This window comes from Raphanus sativus, chromosome 7 (genome assembly GCF_000801105.2).
Source record: "Raphanus sativus cultivar WK10039 chromosome 7, ASM80110v3, whole genome shotgun sequence".
NCBI lineage: Eukaryota > Viridiplantae > Streptophyta > Magnoliopsida > Brassicales > Brassicaceae > Raphanus > Raphanus sativus.
The window spans coordinates 16,576,787-16,598,284 of NC_079517.1; the positions used below are offsets into that span (position 1 = coordinate 16,576,787).

General features: G+C 37.8%; 7 protein-coding genes and 1 long non-coding RNA gene across 12 annotated transcripts; 4 read left to right on the forward strand and 4 right to left on the reverse strand.

Moving 5' to 3' along the window:
• Positions 1-987: 987 nt before the first annotated feature.
• LOC108818322 (uncharacterized) lies at positions 988-1,724 on the reverse strand. The gene is made up of 2 exons (XR_001944133.2): positions 1,595-1,724; positions 988-1,356 (listed from the first exon to the last, which is right to left on the reverse strand). It is a non-coding gene; the product is annotated as an uncharacterized LOC108818322 (long non-coding RNA).
• On the forward strand, positions 1,143-2,676 carry LOC108818321 (V-type proton ATPase subunit D). Of its 4 annotated transcripts, none has more exons than XM_018591259.2 (2): positions 1,143-1,301; positions 1,685-2,676. In XM_018591259.2, the coding sequence occupies exons 1-2, from the start codon at positions 1,160-1,162 to the stop codon at positions 2,476-2,478; spliced, it is 936 nt and encodes a 311-aa protein (XP_018446761.1). In that variant the 5' UTR covers positions 1,143-1,159; the 3' UTR covers positions 2,479-2,676. The 4 variants fall into 4 exon arrangements, with proteins under 4 accessions (XP_018446761.1, XP_018446762.1, XP_018446763.1 ...); XM_018591260.2 differs by having other exon boundaries at positions 1,144-1,301; positions 1,688-2,676; XM_018591261.2 differs by having other exon boundaries at positions 1,167-1,305.
• A 123-nt stretch (positions 2,677-2,799) lies between these two features.
• On the forward strand, positions 2,800-4,060 carry LOC108814374 (E3 ubiquitin-protein ligase SDIR1). Its single transcript, XM_018586928.2, has 3 exons — positions 2,800-3,085; positions 3,160-3,227; positions 3,311-4,060. Exons 1-3 carry the CDS (start codon positions 2,954-2,956, stop codon positions 3,912-3,914), a joined length of 804 nt encoding a protein of 267 aa, XP_018442430.1. The 5' UTR covers positions 2,800-2,953; the 3' UTR covers positions 3,915-4,060.
• On the reverse strand, positions 3,910-5,074 carry LOC108814375 (60S ribosomal protein L11-2). The gene is made up of 5 exons (XM_018586929.2): positions 4,916-5,074; positions 4,725-4,832; positions 4,602-4,644; positions 4,320-4,515; positions 3,910-4,238 (listed from the first exon to the last, which is right to left on the reverse strand). The coding sequence occupies exons 1-5, from the start codon at positions 4,916-4,918 to the stop codon at positions 4,040-4,042; spliced, it is 549 nt and encodes a 182-aa protein (XP_018442431.1). The 5' UTR covers positions 4,919-5,074; the 3' UTR covers positions 3,910-4,039.
• Positions 5,075-6,776: 1,702 nt separating this feature from the next.
• Positions 6,777-8,549, reverse strand: LOC108814625 (probable serine/threonine-protein kinase PBL7). The gene is made up of 4 exons (XM_018587237.2): positions 8,247-8,549; positions 7,852-8,099; positions 7,624-7,759; positions 6,777-7,540 (listed from the first exon to the last, which is right to left on the reverse strand). The coding sequence occupies exons 1-4, from the start codon at positions 8,401-8,403 to the stop codon at positions 6,891-6,893; spliced, it is 1,191 nt and encodes a 396-aa protein (XP_018442739.1). The 5' UTR covers positions 8,404-8,549; the 3' UTR covers positions 6,777-6,890.
• Positions 8,550-9,241: 692 nt separating this feature from the next.
• LOC108818262 (uncharacterized) lies at positions 9,242-10,724 on the reverse strand. 2 transcript variants are annotated; one of them, XM_056991073.1, is made up of 2 exons: positions 10,427-10,724; positions 9,242-10,387 (listed from the first exon to the last, which is right to left on the reverse strand). In XM_056991073.1, exons 1-2 carry the CDS (start codon positions 10,661-10,663, stop codon positions 9,422-9,424), a joined length of 1,203 nt encoding a protein of 400 aa, XP_056847053.1. In that variant the 5' UTR covers positions 10,664-10,724; the 3' UTR covers positions 9,242-9,421. The 2 variants fall into 2 exon arrangements, with proteins under 2 accessions (XP_056847053.1, XP_018446672.1); XM_018591170.2 differs by having other exon boundaries at positions 9,242-10,723.
• A 1,181-nt stretch (positions 10,725-11,905) lies between these two features.
• Positions 11,906-15,504, forward strand: LOC108814233 (uncharacterized). Its single transcript, XM_018586762.2, has 6 exons — positions 11,906-12,428; positions 12,551-12,670; positions 12,748-12,806; positions 12,916-14,430; positions 14,522-14,645; positions 14,805-15,504. Exons 2-6 carry the CDS (start codon positions 12,562-12,564, stop codon positions 15,389-15,391), a joined length of 2,394 nt encoding a protein of 797 aa, XP_018442264.1. The 5' UTR covers positions 11,906-12,428; positions 12,551-12,561; the 3' UTR covers positions 15,392-15,504.
• Positions 15,505-15,748: 244 nt separating this feature from the next.
• On the forward strand, positions 15,749-21,480 carry LOC108817340 (probable serine/threonine-protein kinase SIS8). The gene is made up of 17 exons (XM_018589999.2): positions 15,749-16,267; positions 16,357-16,635; positions 16,767-16,970; positions 17,193-17,366; positions 17,519-17,769; positions 17,899-18,018; positions 18,153-18,242; positions 18,355-18,450; positions 18,686-18,778; positions 19,219-19,339; positions 19,608-19,887; positions 20,002-20,125; positions 20,230-20,249; positions 20,331-20,487; positions 20,582-20,870; positions 20,957-21,029; positions 21,124-21,480. The coding sequence occupies exons 2-17, from the start codon at positions 16,444-16,446 to the stop codon at positions 21,192-21,194; spliced, it is 2,355 nt and encodes a 784-aa protein (XP_018445501.1). The 5' UTR covers positions 15,749-16,267; positions 16,357-16,443; the 3' UTR covers positions 21,195-21,480.
• The last annotated feature ends 18 nt before the right edge of the window (positions 21,481-21,498 follow it).

The following is a 21,498-nucleotide window of genomic DNA, read 5'->3' on the forward strand; positions in this document are numbered from 1 at the left end:
GCTCGACATGAATAATCATGACTATCATAAAGGACAAACTCGTGCTTCTCTTACACCAGATAGCTGGAAAATCTAATAAATCTTTGCAACTGGCATTGTTTTGAGTAGGCCTGGGCATTTTAACTTAAACCGGAAGACCGACCTGGAACCGATCCGAAAATACTCAAACCAAAACTGATCCGAACGTTTAGAAGTACTTGTTGGGTCCAAAAAATTTCTACCCAAATAGATCTAGACCCGAAAAAAACTGATCCGAATAGACCCGGATCTGAAAAAAACCGATCTGAATAAACCTGATCAGACAAGAACTGATTCATATCCGAGTAGAAACATGAATATACAAAATTATTTTTTGTTATGTTCTATTTTCTATATTTTATTTTATCATTTAGTTGAAATATATTTTTGTTATTATTTTGTAATATTTTTAAGTAATATGAAGTTTTAAATGTAAAATTCAATTTTTTTATTTTAATTTTTAATAATTTATTTTAAGTTATTTTATAAGATTTTAGATATACATGACATATTTTGATTAAATTGATGAAATTTGTGTATTTTGTGTTTTTAGATCTTAAATACTCGAATCCGAATCCGACCCGGATCCGATATGAACCCGAAAAATTACAGATATTTTACAAGTATTTTAATTATAGACCTGAATCGATCCGGACCCAAAAAGAACAGACCCGAACCCGGACCGAAAATTTAGAAGTACCTGTTGAGTCCAAATATTTAGGACCCGAAAAAATCTGAATCCGAGAGGAACCGATCCAAACCCAACCCGAAGACCCGAACGTCCAGGCGCTTTTGAGGTTATGGCTTTAGTGGCCATATTTTTCTTGTGTGCTGCTTACAGAACCAACTTCTTCCCAGCATCTAACATATAAACAATATTTCTCTCTCTTTTTCTTCAATAACCTTCTTCATCACATAAGCATAACTCTTTTTGTTCTTTTTCTAGTACAACGATCTAATATGATGCAATAGTAAAATAATTAACATTTTCATAGAAAATAACCCAAATAGGACCAGCCCTAGTGACAATAACAACCCTAGACACGAAAGCAGGTCCCACCGCGATGGTCTGTATATTTATTTAGCAAAAAGGCCCCTCATGTTTACGATTAGTTTTACAATAGGCCTTTTTCTTTCCTCCATGAACAATCAGCCACGAGGTCGAATACGATCGCTCTCTTCTTTAAAAAGAAGAAAGAAAAAAAAAAAACAAATCACCAATTTCTCTCAAAGGCCAATCAATCTCAGTGATCTACTTGCAAAAGTCTCCTCGAGAGGCCCAGGTATGTATGTCATCTGCAATCTTACTCTTCCTCTCTCAATTCTCTCTGTTTCGATCTGTCAATTTGAATCTCAGAAATTTTACGAGTTTGATAAATGGGTTCAAGAGATTTGATCTTTCGGAGATCTGGGCAACGATATAATGTGATTAGGATTAGAAAAGTTATCTAAAGTCGTAGACTTTGATTCAATCTGGTAACTGGATCTCTGTTTTGGATTGTTCGTGATATAGATTGAGTGCTTGGTTGTCTGCTCCCAGTTAATAAAACTAGATTTAAAGTTTGATCTTTGTTACCTGTTAACACAATCATCTTATTGTTGTCTGCTCTGAATCTGGAGAAGTCTTTTAAAGAGTTGTTGTAATCCCCATCTCCTTGATTTGCAGTAGTTAACATGGCTGGCCAAAACGCGCGTTTGAATGTGGTTCCCACTGTTACTATGCTCGGAGTTATGAAAGCCCGTCTTGTTGGAGCCACAAGAGGCCATGCTCTCCTCAAGAAGAAGAGCGATGCTTTAACTGTTCAGTTCAGGGCTCTTCTCAAGAAAATCGTCACGGCCAAGGAATCAATGGGAGACATGATGAAGACATCGTCTTTTGCTCTTACCGAAGTCAAGTACGTTGCTGGTGAGAATGTCAAACACGTTGTCCTCGAGAACGTCAAAGAAGCTACGCTCAAAGTCCGTTCAAGGCAAGAGAACATCGCTGGTGTGAAGCTTCCGAAGTTTGATCACTTCTCTGAAGGCGAGACCAAGAATGACTTAACCGGTTTAGCTAGAGGTGGTCAACAGGTCCAAGCTTGCCGTGTCGCTTATGTGAAAGCCATTGAGGTTCTCGTTGAGCTTGCTTCTCTCCAGACTTCGTTCTTGACGCTTGATGAAGCAATCAAGACGACGAACCGCAGGGTCAACGCTCTGGAGAATGTGGTGAAACCGAAGATTGAGAATACCCTCAGTTACATCAAGGGAGAGCTTGACGAGCTTGAGAGGGAAGATTTCTTCAGGCTTAAGAAGATTCAGGGATACAAGAGGAGGGAAGTCGAGAGACAAGCTGCTAACGCTAAGGCGTTTGCTGAGGAGATGGTTCTTGAAGGAATCTCTATGCAGAGAGGGATTTCTATAAACGCTGCTCGTAACTTGCTTGAAGGTGGGGCAGAGAAGGATGCAGACATTATTTTCTAAAGTGTGAGGCTCTCTCGCTATTTATCTTTTGTTATTATTACTCTCTTCATAAGACTTCATGTTTCTACAAATAAAATGGATTTGATGTAGATGAAATACTGTATCATCTTGGATTGTGCTTTGCTATAATTTTCCTCTGAGAGATTTGTGATTGTTACTCTTCTGCGTTATGATAAATGTAAAACGTTACCTTGCTTATAGACCAACTTGTCTGGTATTGATTCTTGTACATCACATCCACTTTAAGACTTATGTCGTGATGTGTGCATGCTACTTGTTCAGGAAAGGATACATGGCATATCAAACACTAGGACAGATTCTTTGCTTAACTTATCAGGTTTTATAGAATCAATATGAGTGGAGAAAGAATAACTCAAAGCAAGTACAAAGAATATAGACTAAATCTGCATTATTACAATACAAGAACTTGTCATATTCTCATTTCTGTAACAAACAAAAGATCATTCATTCAGCTATGAACAACAACTCCGGAAATAGCTATTTTGATGCTCCAAATCAATCCAATAGATATGGCTTGGTTACAAGATCCTTGGGTCGGCCAATTCCTTCTTTCTCTACACGGAACGCTTGGTCCAGGAGTGATTTGGTCAGTAGAATTATGGTAAAGAATGTTTTAGCCTCTTTTAATAGTGTTTTGATGTTTTCGTGTTCTCTTTTCAGATAGTTAATAGGGGTTTGCTCGATGATCCTCCTCCATCCACTTACTCAAGAACAGCTTCATCAAACGTGTACTTACTCATCAGTTCATCATCATATCTGATATCTTCATGCTTTTGATTTTGTTTTCAATATTAACCGTTGTTCTTGGCAGAGATTATGTACCACCATCACATACTCCACATCAGATTCCAATCCGAACCAGCAATAACCTGCGGAGGCAACACCTCGAGGCACTAAGACAAGCCGTTCACAACCAACGTGATAGAACCGAGAGCAACTCAAGATCAGCATCATCACAAGACAGAGAAAAGGACCATGTTCTGAAACATCTAACAAAACAGATATACAACCCTGTCCCAAAAAGCCAGCTTCTCAGAAACCTGAGCTTATACTACAGAAACAAGAACCAGGGAAGCGGAAATTCAAGAAACCCTCAAGGTTATTCCGGTGAAGAAGACGATGAGAAGAGATGCACAGTGTGTTTAGACGACTTTGAGCCCAAGGAAACAGTGATGCTCACTCCTTGCAAACATATGTTTCATGAGGAGTGTATAGTTCAATGGTTGAAGACCAAAGGACAGTGTCCTCTCTGTAGATTCGTTATACTCAAACCGACAAGAAGAGATTATTCTCCCGGTGTTAGCTCAGATCTTGCTGGAGACATGACAGTGAACGATCTCTTCACATTGGAACTAATCTCAGTGGTTCGTGCAATGGAAGAAAGTTTCCTTTTTGGTTATCCACGGCGTATGTAGAATCATATTTATTGATGGTAATCATTGTAGATAGGCAATATCTATAAAGAAAATTCAAATGTCTAAAGAACAAAACAAAACTGAGAAAACCCGGTTCGAGCATATATGTTTCAGACAATATTTCTTTAGCCAGTAATGTTCTGAGACTTGTTGAGAATGACTCCTTCATATTTCACTTGAAACCATTTCATAGCATCATCTTTAGTCACTCTGTGCTGGATTCCAACACGAGTCTTGCATCTTCTACGACGTGCCACACGGTAACCAGGACGCTCAAGAACAACATAGAAGTCCATACCGTAGATTCCAGTCGACGGGTCATACCTAAGAAACCGAATCAACCAAAAAACCATTCAATGACTGCTTAGACAAATCAATCTGTGTTATCAAGAGTAAGACACTTACTTAATACCCAAATCAATATGCTCCTGAATACCAAAACCGAAGCAACCAGTGTCGCTAAAGTTTCTTCTCAAGAGCTCATACTCTTTAACCTTGAGTCCACTCTCAAGGAGCTGCATTGCCTTGTCTCCCCTGACAGTAACGTAGCAAGCAATCTTCTCGTTACGTCTGATACCGAAAGAACGAACAGTATACCGTGCTTCAAAAGAAAGAGACAACAAACTCAAAACTCTTTATCCGACAAAAGCAGGTAACTTTAAGAAAACAATCAAAGACAAGACTAACCCTTGGAGAAAACAGGAGTCTGGCCACTCAATTGTTCCAACACCTATCAAAAATGAAGTGATTAGATTAGAGACCAACACTTACTGTGTGCAGTCAGAGAAATGAATTTACAAAAGATAGAACCTTGGAGGCTCTGGTGAGACGATCTCCACTCTCACCGACGGAGATGTTGAGCACCAGCTTCTGCACTTTTATGTCCCTCATTGGGTTCGATAGCTTCTTCTCCGACGCCTGATCAAACGGAAATATCACCACACATTCTGAAAAACATCGAATCTGAAAAAGCAATGAAGAAAAAACTAACGGCGACTGACCATCTGGGATTCAGATTGCGATAAAATTCCGACCGACGGGAAAGATTGGAACTGAAAGAGATAACGGAGACGCCCGCCGCAAAATATATAAACCCTAGATCTTGATCTTAATAAGCGTCTAGGACTCTAATTTATTGACGACTGTACCAATCATCCTTCCAACAAGCCCACGTACCCCTCACGTGATAAATCTACTACCGGTCGGTTCTCAAAGTTTTGATTTTGGTTTTAACTCCCGGTTTGAGTAGAGTTACTTTGATTAACCTTCTCTATGTATATTGATTTCAAAGTGATTGATGATAAGTTCCATTATATCACTGAAAAAGTTGAGTATTACATTATACACAGTTTTTTTATAAAAAGCAGTACCTTGATGAAACGTTCATTGGTATTTACACTAAGTTTTGAAAGTTCAAATTTTAGTAAAATTTCTTTTACTTATTAGACGTTGGTTTTCTTAAAACGGTAAATATGGTTTAAGCAGAATTATTAGACATCATTTTAAAAAGGGTAACTAAAATTATTGGCAGTAAATTTGGGAAAAACGGCCATTTCATACCCAACATATCGCGATATGTTTAATTCATACCCGACTTATATGGTCGTGCCAAAACATACATGAAATTATATGATCATGCCAAAACATACTCAACTTATAAATTTTTGGCAAAATCATACATCAGTCGCCACATCAGCTGACATGTCATCTACTTTTATTCGCGTGGATGTAACATCAGCAAATTTTGCTGACGGAGATGCCATGTGTATAATTTTTTTTAACTAAATAATTTTGTTATAAAAATAAATTTAAGAAAATGTAAAATTTTGTAATTTTTTATTATTTAGTAAAATTAACAAAAATTAGTTAATTAATTAAATTTTAATCTTATATAAGAGATATATTCGTAAATATTTCGATCCTATCAAAAATCGTTCTTATAAGAGTTATATATGTATTGTAATGATTCAAATCCAATGCTAGTATTGTAGACGTATTACTCTTGATTAATCATGATTGTATTAATCTACATTTTTTAAATGTAAATAATATACCCATGATTAATAAAGCGTAACATGATTTACTTTTACACTTGATTAATAAAACGTAACATAATTCATTTTTACACTTTTTTAATCATGGGTATGTTATTTACAGTTAAAAAATTAGATTTAATATAAATAACATACCCATGATTAATAAAGCGTAACATGATTCATTTTACGCTTTATTAATCATGGATATATTATTTACATTAAAAATTTTAGATTAACATATTTATGATTAATCAAGAATAACACGTCTGCAACACTTGCATTGGATTTAAATCATTAAAATACATATATAACTCTTATAAGGACGATTTTTGATATGATCGAAATATCTTATATAAGATTAGAATTTAATTAATTAATTATTTTTTTTAATTTTACTAAATAATAAAAAATAAAAATTATATTTTCTAAAAATTTATTTTCATAACAAAATTATTTAGTTTTTTTTTAAATTATATACATGGCATATTTGTTAGCAAAATTAGCTGACGTTGCATCCACGCGAGCAAAAATAGATGACATGGCAGCTGATGTGGCGCAGCTGATGTGGCGACTGATGTATGATTTTGCCAAAAAAATAAGTTGGGTATGTTTTGGTACAGCCATATAAGTTCAAGTATGTTTTGGCACGGCCATATAAGTCGGATATGAATTGATCATATCGTATTATGTTGGGTATGAAATGGCCATTTTCCCGTAAATTTGTAACAGAATAATAAATTAATGTTTAAAATTTTGATTTCGGTTTGAGTAGAATACACTTACTAGTGAGCTTGGACATTTTTTTGGTTAAGCATTTCTGTGTATATGGATTCGAAAGTGATTGTTCCATTATTTGATCATCGCTTGAAAAAGTTAAGCGTTACATTATACACTGATTTGACAATATAAAAGAAACACATCTTGTTAGTTTTCTTTGATTTTATTGAGAACCGACGCTTGCTTTACCGGGTGAGTTAGGAGAGCAGCCACTAAGCTTTGAACCTGACCCACGGCTTCTCACTAAAGGAACCAGAGACTTCACCACATCTGCCATCAACGGTCTGTAATCAGCTTCTTCTTGAACACACATTGCTGCTATTGCTGCAACTTGAACAACCTCTTTGGTCGAGTACTGTCCTTCCAGTGTTGGATCCATTACGTCCACCACTTTGTCTCTCTCAGCCAGTTGAGGCAAAGCCCAAGAAACAAGAACTCCTTCTCCAGTAGCTCTCTTCATATCCACTGGAACCCTCCCGGTTAGTAACTCTAACAGGACAATGCCGTAGCTATACACATCTGATTTTGTAGTCAAGTGGCCGGTTAAAGCATACTCAGGAGCAACATATCCTTGCGTCCCTAGTACACGAGTAGAGACATGTCCACCAGCTTTATCTGACCCTACTTTAGCCAATCCGAAGTCCGAGACTTTGGCATGGAAGTCTCTATCCAGCAGAACATTGCTGCTCTTGAAGTCTCTGTGAATCACAGGAGGTGATACTTGTTCATGGAGATATTCCAAGCCTTTTGCAGCTTCCAGAGCTATTCTCATCCGAGTTTCCCAATCTAATCTCAATGGGACAGAACCAGACCCTATATGTAATAACAAAACAGACACAGCTCTATGTTAAACACGCTGCAACTACTTGTAACATTAGTTGAAAAGGGAACTTAACTGATAATAGGATAGAGGTGTTTCTGTAGACCGCCATTAGCCATGAACTCATACACAAGCAGTTTGTGACTATTGTCTGAGCAATAACCAAGAAGAGACAACAAGTAAGGTGAACGCAGACGGCTCAGTAACTCAACCTGTCACCCACCAGATACAAAATTAATCGACCATTGAAGTAATTAATTAATGAGCTAAACAAAGACTTAGAGCTCAAAAATAAAACAACAACCTCCATCTTGAACTCTTCTCCACCTTGCTTTCCTGCATTATTATCCATAAACTTGATAGCAACTTTTCTCCCGTCGTTAAGCACACCACGATAAACCAGGCCAAACCCCCCACCATGACCGACAACATTCGACTTGCTAAACCCACATGTAGCTGAGTGTAGCTGCTTGAAAGTGAAAACATGCATTTCCTTGTCAGTAACTTCTTGTTTTCCATCTTGACAATCACCTTTCTCTTCGCAGTTAAACTCTATATAGACATGTAAAACGGGAACATTATAAACCGAAGCCCAATTGAACAAATCATACTCCAACAGTTCTTACGGGAATCTCAAAAACAAGAAATGCAGGTAAAAAGACAAGAACAGAGAAACTGTCGTCTAAAATTTGTGCTTACTCTTGTTGATTCTGTGACGCTTGGAAACTTTGTTACGGATATAGCAGTAGTAACTAAAAGCGACGAACAGAGATGAAACAGCAAGGCAAGCAAGAACAACGATGGCTACAAGTGAAGCTCGCTCTTTCCTCTGGTACGCTTCTTCTCTCTCCTCCATTTCACCCCAAGGAACCAGAAGACGGTTTCCAGAAATGGGAAAAACGAGAAAATGTAGAAACCCTAGGAGGAGGAGGACGAAATTGATACAGAATAAACTTTAAAGATTGTGAAATTATTAAATTTGGTTTTTTGCGCTTGTGTGAGTGTCAGCCAGCTTCACTGACTCACTGTACTGCCTTGTTTCGTGGCGACGAGAATACTTGTCTTCACGGGATCTTTGCAAATTGGTCCCTATACTTTTGAGTTTTACTTCTCAGTCACCGACAGGCGACAGTTAGTTATTTGGACGTGTGCACGTGACCAAGGCCCAAAATTGGTTATTGTCCGGTTAAGAAAAATAAGTTAAGAATATAGAAATTATTTTCGGTTCGTTTGGCTTGAGAGTAAATGGACTAGAACTCCGGTTTCCTTTTTCTGTTGTCATCATTAGTACTCAGGTTTTAAAATATGTTTTTTGGTTGTGATATGATGATCATTGATACGATGATACAAAGAGAACAAAAGGTTCCAAACAGCTTTTGTTTCTTTCTTTACACCATTAAAAGATCACTTGCAGTGCTCTCTACGAAGCATTAAAGCAGGCATAAAGTTTCTACAGCCATATGAACTGGAGAAAAAAACCAAGATTAGTTTTTTCTTTTACCTCTAAGGAGCTTTAGTTATTACTTATTTTCATCGATTCTTCGCCTTAGGTTATTTCATGTCTATATATCAAGTCTTACAGTTAATGAGATTCTAGTAGATAAAATTGTCTAGAGAGTTAACCTTCGGTGAGCCATATGTATATAAGATCTTGTTACTATGTTAACATATTACTATCACTGAAGCGATTGCAATGATTCAAGATAAAACACTCGTTTATAAAGTAGAAGGGTTCACATTCACACCGGTTAAGATGTTCAAGAGAAGCAGCAGTACACGATATGAAAGACTCCAAAATGTAATCAGCACTAAGATAAAAACATAAATCATGCAAGAGAAGCAAAAAAGAGTTAACTCTCTGATCTTCTATTGCATTACTTTCTAAGCACACTCTTCTTACTCTTCGGTTTCAAACCACCACCAGACTCTTCTTTAGTAATCTTTGTCTTCTTCTTCGGCTTTAACTCATCCTCACTCTTCTCCTTCAGCTTCCCCTTGGCCACCACTTTCTTCTTAGGAGGTTTCTCAGCCTCTGCAACCACACTTACCTCCTTCTTCCTCTTCTTCATATTCTTCTCCTTATCACCACTAGACTCCACAATCTCATTACTAACCTCAACATCACCAATCTCGTCTTCATCAAGCACTTCAGATACATTACTATCCATATACCTAACCTCATGAATCCTACCCTTCTTCTTCTTCCCCTTCACTGCATCACTCTTCTCACCACCATCAACAGCAACACTTTCACCTTTCTTCTTCTTCTTCTTGTTCTCTTCCTCAACAACAACACCATCCTCACTTCCAAAAGCATCGATCTTCAGCTTCAAATCAGGAACACTCTGATAAACAGGCAACGCCAAGCTCTCAGACAGCTTCAAATGCAAAGACCTAACATACTTCCACTGACCAGGCAACACCTCAACGACACCGTTCAACGTCGCCATCACATTCTCAACAACCACATCGCTCTCCATCGATAGCTTCCCAACTTTAACAACACTACACGTCCCCGTCCTAACGAAAAACATAGCCGATCCACAAGCCTTCCCAATCTGCTCCTTCCAGTTCCTATGCTTCAAATCAACCGCCGCGGGGATCTTCTTGCTGGCGAAGAACTTCTTCCCGATCAACCTCGGAAGCAGAGGAATCACTCTCCGATCCGCGAAGAACATCTCGTAAGAGTCGCAGAGCTTCCTCTTCGCCTCGAAGGCCTTGTAATCCGTCTTGAGCTTCGAGAGCTTGAGGATCTTCGTGATCGGGATCCCGTCGGACTCGATCTTCTTCCTCGCGTCCTCCTTCGTTAATCCGCTTTTGGCTCTGTCGTCGATGATGAGGCAGAGCTCGGGGGAGGAGTCTGCCTCCGTGTCGATGAGAGGGTGAGGTAGGAGGATGCGGTGAGGCTTCGTGCGGTTGGTCTGTGGGATCTTCTTTAAGGTGACGATGAGGTACACGAACTCGTCTTGCTCCAGGAGCTGTGGCTTCTCTGTTTTTGATTTTTCGGCTTTCCATTTGAGGAGGGAGGTGACGGCTTCGTGGACAGTCTTGGGGCTTACTCTCGTGGTCTGTGGAGGTGGAAGGAGTTGGTCTTGGGAGGGTGCGGCGGTTGTCATTGAGAGGTTTGCGGAGGGAAGAGATTAGGGTTTAAGGTAGAGGAAGAAGAGAGATGAAGTGACTGTGGTTTAGGATTTTATCATTGACCTGGTTGCCCTGGGAATTAATGGGCCTCACTTCTTTCGGCCGTTATTATTTTCCTTCAGAATATATGATGGGCCTATACTTTCTCTGTTTTCTTTTATCGAAGGTCTTTTAATTCACCAACCATACATTTTTCTTGACCTCACCATGACACCAACGGACTTATAGAATGGCCATACAAGTTAATATTTTTTCTTTGTCACGCAAAAGTTAATATGTATATTTTCATTCCAAATCGTCAAAAAGATAACTAATAAAATCGTCTTTCTTTGAAGTAATACTGTTTAAAAAAAAGTATCTATGTTTCACATATTTTTTAAAATTATTGAAATTCATTTATATTTTTATTAAATATATTTATTAAATCAATAGTGTTTGAAATAAATAAAATTATTTATAAATTAATACATCATGCAGTTGATATCAAACTGAAATTAAATATAAATTGTATTATGATACTAAAATAATATTTTATGTAGTAAAAAATGTCAGACATTTTCTACAAAACAAAGAAAAAATATAAGTATCTAAAAGCGACATACCGTAGATCTATTGAAGTTTTTCTACGTAGATCAAAATTTATTTGATTTAATAGCAATTACATATATTAATAAAATAAAATCTCTATAAAATTTTCATGATTTAGATATAATTATTAGATGTGTATCAAACATGAATATGGGATATAAATCATACCAAAATAGATAAAGTTGTTGACTAAAAACCAAAAAAAAATTGTCAATATAATAAGTTTCATATTTATAAACGTTATCAACATGAATATACATATTTGATGCACTGATAGACTATAAAGTTGCTGTCTTTAGTTTATCTGTTCTTCAACTGAAAATTTGAAACGTTATGACCTTTTTAAAATTGTGTTTCTCTGTCCCCTAACAAATTCAAAATTATGCAACAAATTTTAGCAAAAAAAAAAAAAAATTCAAAATTATTTTATGTTTGAAACTACAAAAGTTCAAAATTGAAACGTGCACATATTTATTTAGCCACATATAACAATTTCGACTTCATAGGATGCTCTCTTTCACCAACTTCATAGGATACTCAAATATGAACACTATCAAGCTTTGATACATACCATGTCATTCTATAAACAAAAGCCAAATAGTTTAGAGAGAAAAGATTTTCCTTTTTGGGTCTAGAAAAAAGCAAATACTTTTAATTTCCCAAAGGAGGGAGCTTTCAAATCTCCCTTTGTCTTCTCTCTCTCTCTCTCTCTCTCTCTCTTCCTCTGACTATCTAACTTTGCAACGGCTATCTCTGTCGTCATTTCAATTCAATTCAAACTCTTTACTTAACCTCTCATTCAGCTTCTAGCTCTCTCAACCTCTAGATCCCTAATCTCTTATGCTCAAACCCTCAATCCCAAACCTGTATCATCTTTCCTGATCTGACCCACTTCACAAAATCCCTAATCTTCTCTCGTCCTTATTGTGTTTGAGAATCAATCACATTACAGAAGTAAAAGGCAAGAACTTTAGCATCCTAAACAGCACAAAAAAACAAATCTTTCTTGATTACGGAGTGGGATTGTGAGCGAGAGAGATAAAGTTGAGATCTTTGGTCGATCTTCCACAAGGGTTTCTGAAAAAAACTACACTTAATGGATGGGATCTATAAGTAAAAGGTGAAGACTTTAGCATCCTGAGTAACTGAGAGGTAAAAATAATAAACGCTAATTCAATGTGTGATTCATTTGTGTTTGTTGTTGTTTTGATGGGACTCCAGCGTCTTGTAATTCCATTCCACTGAGATCGATTCAACTGTTGTTAACCATATAGGTGAAAATAAAATGGACATTGTCGAGAGGAAACGACCTAGAGGAGCGTTTCTAAATCTGTTTGATTGGCCTGGAAAATCAAGGAAGAAGCTTTTCTCATCTAATATCTCACAGATCTCTGGTATGATATTTCATCCTTTTGTGTTCTGTATAAACATTATACATTAAGGCAACCTGAAGTTTCTTATTTTTAAACAGAAGAATCAAAGCAAGCAAAAGAGAATGTTCACAACCCCTCTCTTACAAGACATTCTGTTGTAAGCCTTTTGCTCTCATTACCATTTTCCTTGTTTCATGTGTGTGTGTTGGTTTAGTGAATGTCATGGGCTGATTGTGTTACACCTCTTGTGTGATCTGTTTAAACAGTTTGAGGTTGATCAGTCAGTAAAGAACTCAACTTTCAACCAGGGAAGCAACTCTAGCTGTTGTGCATCCTCTGTAACTAGTGATGATGGCAATGTGGCTAAAGCACCGAGTGTGGTAGCGAGGCTCATGGGTTTGGAGTGTATACCGCAACCAAACCTTATGGAACCAAGGGTTAATCCTAGTCTTGATCCATACTTCCTCAGATCCTCACGTCAGGCAAACACTTGGGAAGCTAATGCTGAGCATCAGAGTGAATTTGATGGCGTTTCTTGGGATCCTTTGGATTCAAGAACCAGTAAAGGTCCGCATAAGCGGATGATTGAGCGGTTTCAAACTGAAACTCTACCTCCAAGATCTGCTAAACCGATCTCTGTCACCCACAACAAGCTCTTGTCACCTATAAGGAACCCTGGGTTTGTTCCATCTAGGAACCCTGCTTATGTTATGGAAGCTGCTTCAAGAATGATAGAGTCAAGTCCAAGGATGATGGCAAGAACAAGGGTGGTTCCATCGTCAGATTCTTCTTCTCCAGTTCCATTAAGGATTCGAGATTTGAAGGAGAAACTAGAAGCAGCACAGAAAGCTTCAACTTCATGCACTCAAGTCTCTAATGACAATACTCGTAGCAGTAAGTACCTTAAGGGAGATCAAAACCAGACTAAAACTACATCTTTGGTGAAAAGCAGTTGTGAACTGAAACCGCCTTCTTTCTCTGCACAAGCAAAGAGTAGTAGTAATCAGAGACACAACAGCTTAACAAGTGGAAACAAAAGGACATCTTCAGGACAGAAGGAGAAAGCAGAAGCTAAGAACCGTCCAGTAAAAAGCCTCAAAGGAGGTTCCGTGAGCGCAGGGAAGAACGTGCTCAAGCAGAACTACCAGAAGCAAAACTGCAGAGACAATCAGCAAAGTAGGAAACCAATGAACAAAGTTGTAAACAAGGTTCTTTTGGACAGTGGATCAACATCGAAAAGCTCGGTTTCTACTATGACATCAGCAGAAAAACCTTTACACCGGAGAAAGAATCTTCCTCGCAGCAAAAAGCCACGAAATGGGGTGCAGGAACCAGGAATCAACGAGGATAAACGGATCAAAAGGGGTGAGAAGTCGATAAAATGCAACATTTCCACTGATGGTGACTCTAAAACTGATCAGAGAAGGGAAACGGATGTGATATCTTTCACCTTCTCGTCTTCGATCAAAGGCTTACCATCTCGCTCACAAGGCACCAAGCAAGATGCAGAGTCTGCTGTTAAATATAATGTGATAGGGGGTGACTCCTTAAATGCGCTTCTGGAGCAAAAACTCAGGGAATTGACCTTGAAGATTGAAACATCTAGCTCTAGCTTGATCCAAGAAGAGTGTTCGAGTTCCATTTCAGATGGTAGAGCGAACAGGATAACTTTATCGCCATCAAGACAAGGCCAAACGACTCAAAACAGTCTTGATAATGAGTTAACAGAGAGTGAATCTGTGTCTGACTGTACTTCATTCTTTAACAACCAGGAATCTCAGGTTAGTATCCACAAAATGCAGTTTCACTGTTGTATTATATCAAATGCTTTGCCAACATCTAACAAAAGTTTTGTCTTTTGCTTCCTTACAGAAGAAGAAGATGATACAGGGAGAAGAACAAGAAGTTAGTAGCTTCAATACTCTTACGGAGGCCGATGATTTCGCACTCTCCAGCAACAAAAGTTTCTCAGATTGCAGACATGACAGAGAATATGGTATGTCTTTGTTGTCAATTCATGTCTTGTTTTTCTCCCTTTCTAATACCTTAGGTTGTGTATTTCACACCATGAATGCAAATCTAATGTCTTGGTATTGAATTGGTTAGATTTTTTTTGCAGCTAAATACGCTTAGTGTTGTTGTCTTTTTTTTTCAGGCATGAAACAGAGCTCATCAGATCAAGAACTCACTTGGGTTTCATCAAGCGATTCATACCAAACCTTAGATGAAACAGACTCCACAGCAGCAAAACTCGATTGGGAGCTTGAGTACATAACTGAGATCCTCAACTCTGGCCAGCTCATGTTTCAAGACTACTTCGCCTCAGGGACAGCCACTAATGAACTATTACTACCCTCGAGCCTCTTCGATGAAATGGAACGCTCACGAGGTGCTGCAACGTCAACAAAGATCGAAAGAAAGGTGCTTTTTGATTGTGTGAATCAGTGCTTAGCAGTGAAGTTTGATAGGATGTTAGTTGGAAGCTGCAAAGGAGGGATGATGATGATGTTGGAGAATAGAGATTTGCTGGCTGAAGAAGTGAACAGAGAAGTTAAAGGGTTGAAGAAGATGAGAGAGATGATGATAGACGAGCTTGTGGATCATGACATGAGCTGTTTGGAAGGGAGATGGGTCGGTTATGAGAGAGAGATGTTTGAGGAAGGCATTGATATAGAAGGAGAGATAGTTTCTAGTTTGGTTGATGATTTAGTTAGTGATCTTTTGTCTATTTGGCTTTCTTAAGCGGTCCTTGTAGGTTTGTGTGTAGAAGGGCTTCTCCTGTGTTTTGAAATTGTCTGAATGAACATTCTTTTTGTTTTTATTAGTTAACGGCTGAAGAAAAAGTGCATCTATCATTTGAATTGGTGGTTGAATGAAGAACCAGAAACTGGTCGTCGTGTCTGGATACCGGTTTGTTCAACAAACCGTAGTGATATTTTTGTAGAAAGTCAAGGTGTCGGTGACAAATGCAGAGGGTCAACAAGAATCATCACCAAATATCAAATTGTTAAAAATCTCTCTGTATTACAAGTTACTTTTGTACAAACATTTTATAAGATTACCACAAAAAAAAAAAAAGAAGAAGCGACGTTAGTGAGACTCACACGAGGGAGGACGTGTGATGACAGCAGGTGTGAGTCGGTGAGAGGTGAATCTAGTTTTGAGCACGTGACTCATAAAGTCGCACGTGATTTCGGCATCGTCAATCGTCGTCTCCCACATGATCAACTTCCTTTCCCTCTCGTCTTCATCACTTTCCTAAAATCCCATCACTCTCTCTTTTTTTTGTAGTGTGGTACTACCAAACAAAAATCAAAAATTTAAAATCAAAAGTATATAAAAAATCAAAAACGAATATGCTGGCTGATTGTTTGTGTGAGTGTGTACGTAACTCATAGCTCTTCGGTTGCATCTGTCTTAGTAGTGAGATTGACTTTGTTTTGTTATGTAGTTTGATTTCGTATACTTCATCAAATCAGAAATTTGAATCCAGTGGATCTGATTTGCGGTGATTTCACGAACTCTCCCCCTCCCACCTATTCAATTTTTTTTCCTGCTTTTTTCTTTGCCACTTCAAATTGCAATTGAAGCTTTACTGAACATGGCTCTGCTCTGAAAGTAAGCTTATAACTTTTAAGATGAGATCGAGGGATCGCAGTAATGAACTGTTTTGGACTGCTCATGATTTCACTCTCTCTTGATTTTAGGGCTGATATAATTTTTGCTACTCAACTGTTCCTTTTGTGGGATAAGTTAGGAGCTGATATAATTTTTAGACCTTAAGGAAATAGGCAATGGGAGATACACGAGATGATGATGATGCTGGGCCAGAAACCTGGTGGCCTTCAGATTCTGTTGAGAGATTTGGTTCTCTTCATCTGGGATCACAACAAGAGACCTCCATTGCTAATACTGCTTCAAATATTCTTTGGACCACTGGTTCGCTTTCTGACCCCATCCCAAATGGCTTCTATTCCCTCATCCCGGTAACCTTCTTTTTTTTTTTTTTCTTTTGATATTAGCTCTGTTTTCAATAACGTTTCAGTGCCTAGATACATCTTTTTCTCTCATTTTTTTTCATTTTCACAATATTAATTTTTTTTTTAAATGTTTACAGGATAGTAGATTGAAGCAGCTGTTTAATAGCATTCCTACATTGGAAGATCTTCATGCTCTGGGCGACGAGGGTCTAAAGGCCGATGTGATTCTTGTTGATTTTCATAAAGATCAAAAGCTTTTCAGGCAAAAGCAGTTGATTACCAAACTTGTCAGTGGATTTAACTCAAAACCAGCTGCTATTCTCAAGAAAATTGCTGGTCTGGTAAGAGCAGTTGAGACTTGCTTATATATGGTCAATTGCATGTTTTGTCATACATTATTTGGAAAAAGTGCTATACTAGGAAATGTGTATCATTGTTTGCTTGCCTTTTTCTCCGGGCTTTACAATAAACGTCCAAAATGTTTATTGATGCACGAAGAGCAAGCATTTGTTTATTCCTTTTATTTATTTATCAAGAAACCTTTGTTGGAATTTGTCTGGCAGGTGGAAAATGTTTATAAGCAATCTACTCTGCATAACCCGGCAAAAACTACACAATCTCTTGACAACTGTGGGATTCAGCTGCTAGGACAGATTAAGAATGGTTCTTGTCGTCCTCGAGCTATCTTGTTCAAAGTTTTAGCTGATACGGTTGGCCTTCAAAGCAGGCTTGTAGTTGTAAGTATTCAAATGTGCTCTGTGATCTTGAGCATTACTCCACTTTTTGCATGTGATTGATTAGTTTATATAGATTGGTCATGTCTTTAATGCCAAATATTTTGACCAGTTTTAAAATTGCTATGTATTTTGGTTTACTTGTATTTGGTCAGGGTTTGTCATGTGATGGAGCTGCTGAGAGTGTAGACTCATACAAGCATATTTCTGTTACGGTTTTTCTTCATTCTGTGGAAATGCTGGTTGATCTAATGAGGTCTCCTGGTCAGCTTATTCCTCTATCTACCAAAGCAATATATATGAGTCATATCTCAGCGGCAGGGGAAAGTGATTCTGCAGAGAACGACTCTTGCGATTCACCTTTGGAGCCAAATAGTCCCATGTTTGGTTTTCCAGAGCTTGAAAAGTAAGTAGACATTGAAATTTTAAACTGTTACATCTAAGTTTATTAGTGTAGCGTGTACTCTAGCTTTTGTTCAATACTCAAGCTTTCAGGCATTGGTGTGCAGAGTTTCTAATTATTGTTGTTTTACAGTGCAGAAAAAGATGAAAGTCTTCTGTTTCACAGGAAAGTGGAAGGGCCTCGAAATATGTCTGGTCCACCATCAAGGAATATGCTGTTACGATCTGCCTCCATGCTAGAGAGAAAATTAAGGTGATGAGCCTTTGTTTTTACTGGGCTTTTTTGTTATGAATCAACTCCATGTTTGTAGATTCCTTCTGTTCTATTTGAAAAGGAGGATTGGAATAGAGAACCATGCGTCAATATTTGTATCTTATGTTCTCCAGTTTCTCAAAGAGCGAGTCAAACATTGCTAATGATTTTTGGCGGCAGAACCGGAGAAAGTTCATTGCTGATCAGAGAACTGCTGGTTCCAGGTTACTCTCATCTCTGTTGAATTGAATACGTTTATGCATTCTGAAACCAACTGAGTTTGATAGTTGGATATTCTTAAATTTCCTAGACGCTTTATTTGTATCACGTATGCAGTCCCGAGCATCTTTCCTTCCGAACACGTACAAGGTCCATATTAAGTGGCGACAGGAATTTTGCACAAGATTTCACCGGTGATGTTGCCAAATCAAGGTTGGTTATGTTTTTTTTCCTAGGCAACGTAGAAGGAAAAGTTCTTGTAAATCTGATTTGAGCTTTCAGTTTTAGAGATCTAAAATTATTGCTGCAAGAGGTCAGGTTGTTTGTTAGTCTGGTTTAGTGCTTACCTACTTCTTATGTCTAGTTTCTGCATTAATAGTCAGAGAACTTAGTTCTTGTGCCTTTAAAGTTTGTTAAAAATGCTTATGTATTCAGTATTCATGTGCAGCTCCAAGTCTGTTGGAGGAGCAAAACTGGAAACTAAGAGAATAAGGAGGAGAAGCATTAGTATAACTCCTGAAATTGGTGATGATATCGTTAGGTGAGTGTTTAGTTATGGCTCATTGACCATCATATGCATGGCAGAGCCAGTATAATGGCTTTTGAAACATCTGCATTCCGGTAACATATATAGTTCCGCCATTAACAACCTTTTCTGGTTTTAATAAACCCAACAGCTGTAGGTTGCATTTATTCAGTCTTCAGTTTTATTTTTTTTTCTCACTTGTGATTTCATACATGATCCAATTCTGACAAAACTAATCGTACACTATCTTATGGAATTTTTTTTTTTAGTTGGTTTCACATATTCTTACCGCACTAGCTATAAAACATTCAATATATGGAACTAAGAGTTTCAGCAATTACAATGATAGTTAGCTCAGTGCAGTTACGTTCAGATTTATAGACCGTTTACTGTTTTGAACACGGAGCTTCAGTGTTTTGTAATTTTGATGATAAAACGGTTCTAATATTTTTCAGGGCAGTACGAGCAATGAATGAAGCGTTGAAGCAGAATCGCCTCTCAAAAGAGCAATGTGATGATGGTTCATCTCCTAACTCTCCAAATGACAGAACCGAAGGCCCTCATCTCCAGACAAATGTACGTAAATATTTCTATATAATGTAGCTTACTGATATTTAGAGAAATTTAGGAATGATAGCTTGTAATGATAGAAGTTAAAATGCTGAAAACAAAGAACCTTCGGATGCATTATCATTTTATGTCGCTTTTCTCTTCAATATCTATTTCAAGTGGATGTTTATTTCATATTGCAACATGCTCAAAACTATGATTCTTGGAACACGTCTACTCAGTTTGGATAATGACCAGTGAATCTTGACTTAACTACGACATTTCTGCTTTTCAGGTCTCTGGTTTCCATCTTGGTGCTCATGACCAAGTGTCTGGAGGAAGGTCGATCCTTTCCAAGGAACCACTAGATCCACAGAAAGCAATCTCACTACCATCTTCACCCAAAAACTACCGAGGCCAATCCTATGAACAGAATGGATCGTCATATCGTAATATAAGCCACATTTGGGATAAAGTATTGGGATCTCCCATGTTCCAGGATAAGCCATTGTTACCATATGAAGAATGGAACATAGACTTCTCTGAGTTGACGGTTGGGATTCGTGTTGGAATTGGTGAGAATTTTCAGCTCAAAATGTTTTTGAATTGAGTTTATGCGTTCTTGTAAAATTGTTGGCCATATGTTTCCTTCAAGAACAGACTGTGTATTATATCTTTTTGACTTCCAGGATTTTTCGGAGAAGTCTTCCAAGGAGTCTGGAATGGAACAGACGTTGCGATCAAAGTGTTCCTTGAGCAAGACCTAACAGCTGAGAACATGGAAGATTTCTGCAATGAGATATCGATTCTTAGGTATGTCTATAGACTTTTGTCTGTTTTATTCACATTTAGTGATAACTTCAGACTTTCCTGACTTTTCTTTGCGCATTCTCTCTCTGCATCCAAATAACTATCAGCCGACTTAGACATCCCAACGGTACTCAACTGTTTCTTTAAATTTTCATTTGTAAGATATTTAGTATCAGTTTCATTAACAGAGATCTTCAACTTCTTGTAGTTATACTGTTCCTTGGAGCATGCACAAAGCCTCCAAGATTATCACTGATCACTGAGTACATGGAAATGGGATCTCTGTATAACTTGCTGCATTTGAGTAGACAAAAGAAGGAGTTAAGCTGGCGCAGGAAACTAAAGATGCTGCGTGACATTTGCCGGTAAATTCACTTTTTCTGGAAAGACTGTAACTGAAGAGGAAGTCTTCATATATTCATTTGTAACAAAGAACTTTGTTTATGAAACTTTTGGAAGGGGGTTGATGTGCATACATCGTATGGGGATAGTCCACCGTGATATAAAGAGTGCAAACTGTCTTTTGAGCAGCAAATTAACAGTCAAGATCTGCGATTTTGGGCTATCGAGAATAATGACAGGGACGACAATGAGAGATGCAGTCTCTGCCGGCACACCAGAGTGGATGGCTCCTGAACTTATCCGCAATGAGCCTTTCTCGGAAAAGTGTGATATCTTCAGCTTAGGTGTAATAATGTGGGAACTCTGCACATTAACCAGACCTTGGGAAGGAGTGCCGCCTGAACGGGTATATATACCTAATCTACCAAGAAGAAAACTCCATAGTGATCTAATTATATACATATATAAAACCATTTTCTGCATGTTTCTCAGGTTGTTTACGCTGTTGCTTACGAGGGAGCTCGGCTTGAGATTCCTGAAGGGCCGTTGGGAAAGCTTATTGCAGGTCTTGCCAATTCTCAAAGTGTTTTTTTTTTTCTTTCTTATGTTTTTGAATCTTTGTTTGTGGTTATGGAATGTTCTTTCTGATATGTTTGCAGATTGTTGGACAGAACAAGAACAAAGGCCTAGCTGCAGTGATATACTTTCTCGTTTGCTGGATTGCGAGTAAGTAGTATTCGCTTTGCTGACTTCTCTTGAATCTTTTTTTTTTTCATTCTGTGAATAGAATCTTTGCAGCAAGAAGAGGTCCTTCTTTGAGTTTGTACAAAAGAACTTTCGCGCTTTCATCCACAAAAAAGCTTTGTGTAACTCTTTTTCCTTGTCATTTCAATTTAGTGAAGATTTAAAACCTTTTGAAATAATTCCAAGTTCATTTTCAGATAAAACAATTCCAATTTGCAAAATAGTGAAAATGTAAAACAATTCTAATTTTATAATGGCATTTTGTGTTAGCATTCAAGTATATCCCTAAC

Excerpts from the sequence above, each read along its gene's own strand:
- LOC108818321 (XM_018591259.2), top strand. The coding sequence starts at position 1,160 with ATGAACAATCAGCCACGAGGTCGAATACGATCGCTCTCTTCTTTAAAA. Across the intron at positions 1,302-1,684 it reads AGTCTCCTCGAGAGGCCCAG|TAGTTAACATGGCTGGCCAA; the intron begins GTATGTATGTCA and ends CTTGATTTGCAG.
- LOC108814374 (XM_018586928.2), top strand. The coding sequence starts at position 2,954 with ATGAACAACAACTCCGGAAATAGCTATTTTGATGCTCCAAATCAATCC. Across the intron at positions 3,086-3,159 it reads CTTGGTCCAGGAGTGATTTG|ATAGTTAATAGGGGTTTGCT; the intron begins GTCAGTAGAATT and ends TTCTCTTTTCAG. Across the intron at positions 3,228-3,310 it reads AGAACAGCTTCATCAAACGT|AGATTATGTACCACCATCAC; the intron begins GTACTTACTCAT and ends TGTTCTTGGCAG.
- LOC108814375 (XM_018586929.2), bottom strand. Across the intron at positions 4,645-4,724 it reads GTCTCACCAGAGCCTCCAAG|GTGTTGGAACAATTGAGTGG; the intron begins GTTCTATCTTTT and ends CATTTTTGATAG. Across the intron at positions 4,239-4,319 it reads CATATTGATTTGGGTATTAA|GTATGACCCGTCGACTGGAA; the intron begins GTAAGTGTCTTA and ends TCGGTTTCTTAG.
- LOC108814625 (XM_018587237.2), bottom strand. The coding sequence starts at position 8,403 with ATGGAGGAGAGAGAAGAAGCGTACCAGAGGAAAGAGCGAGCTTCACTT. Across the intron at positions 7,760-7,851 it reads GAGAAGAGTTCAAGATGGAG|GTTGAGTTACTGAGCCGTCT; the intron begins GTTGTTGTTTTA and ends GGTGGGTGACAG. Across the intron at positions 7,541-7,623 it reads ACACCTCTATCCTATTATCA|GGTCTGGTTCTGTCCCATTG; the intron begins GTTAAGTTCCCT and ends TATTACATATAG.
- LOC108818262 (XM_018591170.2), bottom strand. The coding sequence starts at position 10,663 with ATGACAACCGCCGCACCCTCCCAAGACCAACTCCTTCCACCTCCACAG.
- LOC108814233 (XM_018586762.2), top strand. The coding sequence starts at position 12,562 with ATGGACATTGTCGAGAGGAAACGACCTAGAGGAGCGTTTCTAAATCTG. Across the intron at positions 12,671-12,747 it reads TAATATCTCACAGATCTCTG|AAGAATCAAAGCAAGCAAAA; the intron begins GTATGATATTTC and ends ATTTTTAAACAG. Across the intron at positions 14,646-14,804 it reads CAGACATGACAGAGAATATG|GCATGAAACAGAGCTCATCA; the intron begins GTATGTCTTTGT and ends TTTTTTTTTCAG.
- LOC108817340 (XM_018589999.2), top strand. The coding sequence starts at position 16,444 with ATGGGAGATACACGAGATGATGATGATGCTGGGCCAGAAACCTGGTGG. Across the intron at positions 17,367-17,518 it reads TTCAAAGCAGGCTTGTAGTT|GGTTTGTCATGTGATGGAGC; the intron begins GTAAGTATTCAA and ends GTATTTGGTCAG. Across the intron at positions 18,243-18,354 it reads CAGAGAACTGCTGGTTCCAG|TCCCGAGCATCTTTCCTTCC; the intron begins GTTACTCTCATC and ends TCACGTATGCAG.